This window comes from Carassius carassius, chromosome 33 (assembly GCF_963082965.1).
Source record: "Carassius carassius chromosome 33, fCarCar2.1, whole genome shotgun sequence".
Lineage (NCBI taxonomy): Eukaryota > Metazoa > Chordata > Actinopteri > Cypriniformes > Cyprinidae > Carassius > Carassius carassius.
The window spans coordinates 22,725,408-22,734,322 of NC_081787.1; the positions used below are offsets into that span (position 1 = coordinate 22,725,408).

At 38.2% G+C, this 8,915-nt stretch overlaps 1 protein-coding gene across 2 annotated transcripts; it reads left to right on the forward strand.

The window, feature by feature from the left end:
• Positions 1–7,323, forward strand: LOC132113995 (serine/threonine-protein phosphatase 2A 55 kDa regulatory subunit B beta isoform-like). 2 transcript variants are annotated; one of them, XM_059522098.1, is made up of 10 exons: positions 1–503; positions 938–1,036; positions 1,951–2,048; positions 2,633–2,774; positions 2,888–3,000; positions 3,073–3,250; positions 4,777–4,941; positions 5,331–5,500; positions 6,073–6,164; positions 6,238–7,323. In XM_059522098.1, the coding sequence occupies exons 2-10, from the start codon at positions 979–981 to the stop codon at positions 6,563–6,565; spliced, it is 1,344 nt and encodes a 447-aa protein (XP_059378081.1). In that variant the 5' UTR covers positions 1–503; positions 938–978; the 3' UTR covers positions 6,566–7,323. The 2 variants fall into 2 exon arrangements, with proteins under 2 accessions (XP_059378081.1, XP_059378080.1); XM_059522097.1 differs by having other exon boundaries at positions 2–519.
• The last annotated feature ends 1,592 nt before the right edge of the window (positions 7,324–8,915 follow it).

Genomic DNA, 8,915 nt, shown 5'->3' on the forward strand with positions numbered 1-8,915 from the left:
GACGAGAGTACGTCACTCAGCATCAATGTGTTTCCCTCTCACTGATATGCTTTGGAGGAGGAGTCTATGCAGCAGAATAGACAGAATTGTACCCCTCCCTCATTCTTTTGCACAAACATCACTATGCCTACGCGCCATCCAGCTGTCCTGTGTTTACCTCTGATATCAGGAAAACCCAACAGGAATGAATTGACCGGTAGAGTCCTCCGGGTGTAGATGCATCCAAACTGAGGCAAGACATTCAGTTTTTTCTTCAGCATTTTTTGTGGAGTTTATATTCTGTAGAGTGCCATCAGCCTCTTCGTGTGGACTTACCGCTCATAAATCCCATGATGCTTTGCAGCAGACCTCCATGCTAATGGATGAGAAAAAATGGATGGGTGTCATCCATCAAACAAACACAAACCTTCACAGACACCTTTTGTACAAACCAACACAGCAATGGAACTGAATGAATATATCAGCATCTGAACACAACTGTTAGCAAAGCGATGTGACTGAAGGTAAAAGAGTGTTTTTGTAAGTATGCCTTGTCTTTCATTTTAATTTTCCTTTTTTTTCATGCTGTTCATGATGTTTACATGCTGAATGTGCTTTGTGGTCCTCTTTAATGGCCATTTAGTGCTTTTGGACCACATGGAGAAGTTTGTGTATATGTGTGGCAGATCTGGGATCCCCCCACACCGATAATCTTATGTTTATGTAGATATAGAACAAGATTAGATCCAATCATCTCTAATCTAGGAACCCAAAACAGATCTGGATGATTGTGTTAATCTCTGCTGGCACTCATGTGACATGCATGTTTAAATATCAGCATCTGGAATCATTCCAACAGAGGAGAGAGTCTCTCTGGCAGACATCAAAACACCAGTAGCATGTTGTAACCCTTCCACTCACATTTTAACGCTCATCATGAGACTCCGCCTCTTTGCAGGATTGGTAGAGCTGCAGACCTGCCCTCGGTTCCGTCCCAGAATGCTGAGCCCAGTTCTCTGTTCAGATCTCGCAGCTTTGGAGCCAGAGTACACAGAGGGTAACACACACACACACACACACACACACACACACACAATCATACGCTACAAACTCTCACAGTAGCTTCAGTTCAGGTTTTTACACACTTAACTGAATTTGTTTCTTGTAAGGCTTTCCTGAAATGCTTGAAATTAGTTTTTTATACAATAATAAACATCTTTATATGAAGCAGTAAACAATGTGGGAACTACTTCAATACTGTTTACAAGCATCCCATGATGCACCTCGTGAAGTTTTGTGAAGTGTGCAGCAGTGTTATTTTAATATCGATTACAATTATAGTTTTTAATCATTTGAATCATTATATTTTAATTCACTTTTATTTTTATTAAAATTTTTAGTGATTTTGTTGTTTTGGTCATTTATAATTTATTTTTATTTCAGTTTTTTTATTAGTAATTTTAGTACATCAGGTTAAACTAAACTAAAATGAGAAATTATTTTCAATTAACTATTTATTTATTTATTTATTTATTTATTTTTATGTATTTGTTTCAGTTAACTAAAATAACCCTGGTGTAAGAAAAAGATATAGAAAGTCAAATGATCATTCTGATTCAACAATTTGATTAATGCCTAATTTCCATATTTTCATTTGTGCTAATTCATAGTTTTGATGTTTCCCATTATTTAAAATGTGTGTAAAAAATAAATAAAAAATGAAATGTCCAAACTTTTGACTAGTGATGGAACTGGACAGAGACACTGACCTTTGTATTTGTGTTCACAAACGAAGTGAAGGTGCACAGCTTGGCATTAATGCTGTTTTTGGATCCATCTTTTTGTTTACTTTGGCAAAGCAGTGTTTGACCGAGGCCCATCTGATCTTCCATAAAATACAGAGGCCTAAGCAAGTTTTTGGCAAAACAAAAAGTTAAATCTATTTCTTTTTCAATCTTGTGTGTGATCCAGCTGATGTCATCTCTACGGTGGAGTTCAACCAGACTGGAGACTTCTTGGCTACGGGAGATAAGGGCGGGAGGGTTGTCATCTTTCAGAGAGAACCACAGGTCAGTCATCTCTGACAAACACATTTTTTATGTTTCCCTTTTTCACAAACTTCCTATTGAAACAGGGAGCTAAATGGGTCAAACTGAAGCATTTTTGGCTTACTTTCTTTCTTTTTTCAGTCAGTAACATTCAGTTTACATCACAGTAACATCTTGGCCCAATACGTTTAATGTGCATATCTTGTTTACGCTAATTTTGTGAACTTTTTGCATTCAGATGATCTATAAGTGGGCAAAACCATAATGCTATGATTTAGATTCATGCATGGGGCCTTTAATTACAATTAAATTATTTTATACATGTTAATTGTATGTTATTTACATTTTACTATATACATTATATTTATTATAATAAAGATTGTTTTAATATTATAATATTTACATAGTTATACCTATTATTACAATATTTACTCAAATATCTTAATACAGGAAGTAAGCAGCAGAATTAAGATAACAAGAAATCATTGACCCTGTTGACAGACTGTACAGATGCTTTTTCTAGCAAAGTTTTAGAAGAATTAATTCATTCATGAAAAAAAAGTTACTACTTTCTTTTATCTTATCCCCTTACATCTCTCTTTTAGGGCGAATATAATGTTTATAGTACATTTCAGAGTCATGAGCCTGAGTTTGATTACCTGAAAAGTTTGGAGATTGAAGAAAAAATCAATAAGATTCGCTGGCTGCCTCCACATAACCCCGCCCACTTCCTCCTCACCACCAATGGTAAGAGCTGAAACGCTTGCTAACATCCTCATGCATACGCTTGCAACTTTATATAACACAATGCCAAAACAACATAGTGCTGTGTCTTCAAGAATGTCATAATTTCTTGTCAGATAAGACCGTAAAGCTGTGGAAGGTGAGTGAGAGAGACAAGCGAGCAGAAGGCTATAATCTGATAGACGAGAAGGGCAGACTGAAGGACCTCTCAACAATCACCACTCTACAGGTCTGCAGCATTTCTCCTTCGGTTTTCTCTTGTTTCTTCTTGTTGTATGATGTGAGTTTCTGCACTGTCTAGGTCCCTGTGCTGCGGCCGATGGATCTCTTGGTGGAGGCGTCCCCGCGGCGTGTTTTTGCTAACGCACATGCATATCACATCAACTCCATCAGTGTCAACAGTGACTGTGAAACATACCTGTCTGCCGACGACCTGAGAATTAACCTGTGGCATCTCAACATCACTGACCGCAGCTTCAGTATCCTCATGCGTTTTACTGTAAGATAGAATTACACAGAGACATGTGGGGTTTTGTAATTATGCCATTTGCAGAAAGCAAATTCTGGGAACTGCTATTTGAAATCACCAAAAGAATCAGACCCCTATCTTTCCTTTTATGAATTTACGAACATGCTATTTAACACAGGCACCTCCCACATCACCACTGGACACGCCCCTTACTGGTGATTGGCTTCAACTCCGATCCACTTTCAAGAGCGTTTCTCAGAAATCCCTTACTGCACCTTTAAGCAAAACTAGATTTTGAAAATGTAATACTAGAGTGTTTTGGGTGGCTACCATAGCATTGCTATACAGTTGCTAAGTGTTTTTAGTGGCTTTAACATGTTAGGCAGCAGACAATGTCTTTTCAGAAGGAATACAGAAGAAAACATTTCGCTAAGATACTTTTTTGTTAATAATGAAGGCCAGTATATACAGAGAGTGATAAATATAATGATAGCTATATAGATTCCTCATTAGCATCTGTTGCTATCTGTTTCTTGCTACGCTAACACATACATGACAAAGCTAACACAACATTAAAAAGTTACCATTGTTAAAAAAAAAAGTGTAATATTGAGTTAATACATATAAAAACACACACCAACACATTCCTACCTGTGAAAGGTTATCCCATTTCTTCTCAGTTTAAATCCAGGTGGTTTTTTACAACCAGAGGCTGTGCAATGTTGAGGCTTTATGGAAATCTCATATATTTTTACCATGAGTGACAACGTTGACCGTTACAAGATGACCGATGCATCAATGTGTCTGGAGCAGTTGAATGTAGAATCTATGTATAGGTATCTTTGACTATATTACAAACCAATGGATTATAACGTTCTGTTTATTTTAAGAACACTCTGCAGTTTTTTCGTCTGTTGCTTTAAATGCGGGAGCTCTGATTGGCTTTGAATGTTTTTATCATTCATCAACTGGAAAAAAACAATTATGTTTCTGATTCTAACAATATTGTTGCTTTGTGTCATAATCATAATACAGTAGTGTGGATCTCTATTCTCATAGAATTAGAATGATTATTAAAACGTTATAGTTATAGTGATTGTTATCGTTATGGTTATCATTATTGGTGTGAACAGGCCTTGATCTACCACTGAATAAAAAATAAAACATGGTAATTGCAAATGTTTTTCTCACAGTTCCGATTTTTTTTCTTGCAATTGCGATATTATTTAACGAAGTTCTTTTTTTTTTTTTTTAACATTTTTAAGATAAAGTCAGAGTTGCATGACATCAACTCGCAATTGCAAGTAATAAAGTCAGAATTGTGAGGAAAAAAAGTTGCAAAACAATTATTTTTCAGTGGTTTTCAGACACAGTAAAAGGCTGTAAAATTCAAATAGATTCTGATTGTCTGTCAATGGTTTTACCATTTATCAGCTGGAAAAAATCGCTCTGAAAAAGATTCTAAAGATATAGTTTCTCAATAAGTGGTGATATAAAATCTCAGAGTGTTGCATTTCCTCAGTGAATTTCTCTCAGATATCGTGGATTTGAAGCCAGAAAACATGGAGAACCTCAGTGAGGTGATCACGGTGGCTGAGTTTCACCCTCACCACTGCCATCTGCTGGCCTTCAGCAGCAGCACAGGAACCACGCGCCTCTGTGACATGAGAGCGCGCGCACTCTGTGACCAGCACGCCAAGCGTGAGCCGCGCATGCGCATGCAATACAAGATGATACCGCCAAGCTCGACATTTTCCTGAATGAACATACTCTGATTGTCTTGAAACAGCATTCCTGTCTACCATAACCATTAACTACCCCTGAAATCAGAGTGTTGTTCCAAGACTTACAAGGATGTTGATTCAGGAACATATCCACTAAAACACCCACAGCACAAGTGTTATCAAAAATCTGGGGTTTTAGGTTAAATAAAATGAATGTGAAATCACTAAAACTTTCAGATTTGGAACCCATTGTCAGCATTTAATGTAAGGTAGTTTACTTGTTTTAGTGTCAATGTCCTGACACTTTATATGAAATGAAATGTTTTTATATTGTAATGCCATGTGTGTATGTGTAATCTTCATTAGTGTTTGAAGAGGCAGTGGATCCATCCCGCCGATCGTTCTTCTCAGAGATCGTTTCCTCAGTGTCAGATGTGAAGTTCAGTCATAGCGGCCGCTACCTGCTCACGAGAGATTACCTCACCGTTAAAGTCTGGGACCTCAACATGGAAAATAAACCAGTGGAAACATACCAGGTGTCTCACCGACTCACTCATTCACTCACACATTTACACAAGCTGAGGCCTCACAACGTTCTCAATGCATATGAAGCTGGTCTGGCCTCACTCTAAAGCAAAAAGAAAAAAAAGTGCCATGGCATTCTGCGTTTCTTTGACATCCACCATGGTAGTACCATGGTATTACCAGTGTTTTTTTAATTATGAGACTCCTTCCTGTAAAAACAGAAATATGTGTAATATTATGAAGAGGATATAATATATATATATATATATATATATTATTATTAATTTTTTGGGGCCCCTTGGAGGCCTGTACAATATAAATAAATCAAAAAACATTTCAGGCAATAGTGAGGGCAGCAACAGTACATTTCTTTGAAAAAAAAACTTTAAAAAACCTTTCATTCTCTGTTGGCAAGCAGGAAAATTAGAGGTTTAACAGCTACAAGCAACACTCCTGTTATATGGTTATATATATAAAGAAGCTTGAATGCATGTATCATGTACTAAACAAAACTAATCTTAACTCTAATGTTTTTGTTCAGCATTCTCTTGCTCTTTCTTTCTCATGCTTGCTTGTGTTTTAGGTCCACGACTACTTGCGAACCAAATTGTGCTCTTTGTATGAAAGCGATTGTATTTTTGACAAGTTTGAATGTGCCTGGAACGGAACGGACAGGTGAGGCCAATAACCCTCAAAACATCACCTTTGACCTTATAACCCTCTCAATCCATCTCTTCTTCCTCCGCAGCGTGATCATGACAGGGGCTTACAACAACTACTTCCGAATGTTTGACCGGGCGAGTCTGCGTGACGTGACTCTGGAGGCCAGTCGGGAGGTGTGCAAGCGCCGGGCCGTCCTGCAGCCGCGGCGGGTGTGCGTGGGCCAGAAACGAAAAGAGACAGACGTCAGCGTGGACAGTCTGGACTTCAGGAAGAAAATCCTCCATACCGCCTGGCATCCCAAAGAAAACATCATCGCCATCGCAGCCAGCAACAACCTCTACATTTTTCAGGACAGACTGACGCCCAACGGACATCACAACACGCCAGAAATACAGAGTGCGCCTCACAAGTAGAAGACGCAGCCAAATCCAACGTCCTTCAGTATGGTGCAACACATGCTAAAAATCAGTTCATTTCACATTTTCTGATCTGGATTCAGTGTCGCCAGCATCAGAACAATCTCAAGAACTATTATGAACATATATAACTTCGAAAACTGAGTATTACAAACTATAACTGTGGTCCTGAATGAGAATGTATCGCTCAGATTCATTGCTATCGCATGGCATGCAGTATGAAAACTTGGGTAAGATAATGTTCAGCTACTCGGACACGTGATTCAGATCACACATGCATGTTTACAAAGCTGTCTGCTCACGAACAGGGCTTATTTAACAATGATGATTGTAAACGAATCGGAGCCTTTACGATGATTTATAATGCTCTGCAGTGCTTGTTGAATTAATGTCCGTTCGTTCTTCTCAGGCTTTAGTTTTCTTTGGTTTGACAAACTGCTCAGGGACTTTCAAAGGCCTCTTCTTATGTTCGGTGGCAAAATGCACCAAAACGAAATCCAGAACAAGCAGAGGACAGGATGCGGGAATTATGGAGGTCTGCTGAGAGACATTGCTGGAAGGAAAACAGCATGTGCAGGGATCAGTTTCAATGCTGAGTCATCACTTCCCCCCCACCTCAATGTGTAAAGAACATTCCCAATTCAACGCTTCTGACCACGTAATTACAGGCGCTTGCTAGCTTGTGCACTGGTTTAATGATTTCATAGTGTGTTAAAGAAATATTTCTGCCAGAAATGAAAAAGAATCTCCCACCCTCATGTCGTTCCAAATCTATTTGAGTTTCTTCCTTATTGTGGAACAAAGAAAGAGAAATTTAGCGGAATGTTCATGATGCTCTTTTCCACACAATGAAAACATACAGTAGCTCTTCAGTATATAACCGTTATGAGACAGGCAAGGAGTAATGTAGTCTGCCGCTGATGACGTCAAACGTAAGGCTACGATGTAGTCAAAAACAGAAACGTTTTTCCATTGTTTTTTAAAAGTTTCACGTATACACAACTTTTTCAAAATGATTTGCGTTCACACATAACTGCGAAAACGGCCAAAAGTGCTGTATTACGTATGTCAGGCCAGTAGTTGGCGCTGTCACCTTGTTAGTAAACAGTGCCTGTAGGGAAGTGATGATTATATGATGTATATGCATCTCCGCTGTTGTTTTTTTTATTGGTGAAGTAAATCCACACTTTGCTGAAGAAGCGTTAGCAAACTCTTGAGCAGCAACAACGCCATTGTTGTGAATGTTTGTTCGCACTTGCCTTTAAAATAGATACTTACTGTGCATGTCTACATACCTAACACGTACTACGCACGTGCATAACGTCACCGCTTTCAAAGAATCCCATATTGGGTGTTTACAAGGAAATGATAACAGTGGCGATTTCAAAAACGTGCACTTTGAAACCCGTTTTTAAAAATATGCATTTTCAGTCTCCAAAATGCCGTTGTTGTGTAAACAGGCAAAATGCATAAAAAGTTAAAATGTTGTCGTGTAAACAGCCCCAAATATGTTCAAGTGTTAATGAAATTGAAAGGCTATAGTGGAAGGAGAACATTTTTCGTGACTTAAATTTGCGATGAAATTGAAGTAGCGATGGATGTACATTTGAGTGAAACGGATTATTGAACAACCGATCAAATTACAGGGAAGGACTTGGTTCTGTGCACTTGAATGGAGGCAGATCTCAAAGCGATCTTGTAGTTGGTTGTAAAAAAAAAAAAACAAGGGGGCGGGGTTTATGCAGATGAAGTGACTGGAGAAGTTTGGACTAAAGTCTGCACTTTACTGTAAGAAGAATTATTAGGTCAATTTAGAATTATCATTCAAATCAAAATGTCATCAAAAATGTAAAGTCGGCGTGAAAATTTGACATATTTCCTAAATCTGTGTTAGTAATTTTATTTCTTCTCACACTACACTACTACAATGTTTTCTAATGGATCTACCTGCAAAAAAGTTATTAAAATTTGCTGGTGTACAGCCTAACCGTGTCAGGTTAATTTAGTCAAAATATTTAAATTTAATAAGACATTTCTGGAGCTTGATAACCCTATCTTCTCCTGTTGAGCAGCATGAGGCTGAGGAACGACAGAAAATTTGGGAAAAGAATCCCTTAATACAAATTCTTCAGAGTGAGCTAGATCACACCCAATTCCCCTGTCTTAACTATTTGCAGCATGATGCCTGGTTGGTATCTTTTGATCTGCATATTACAGAAATAACGTCCACAAGAGTGCGCTCACAGTGATTGTGTTAATATCCTGAAATGGGTTAATACAAACGAAAACCTGAACTGAACCTGCACTATTTCGGTTGTCCTTGCATGACATCAGTGAAATGCTGCTG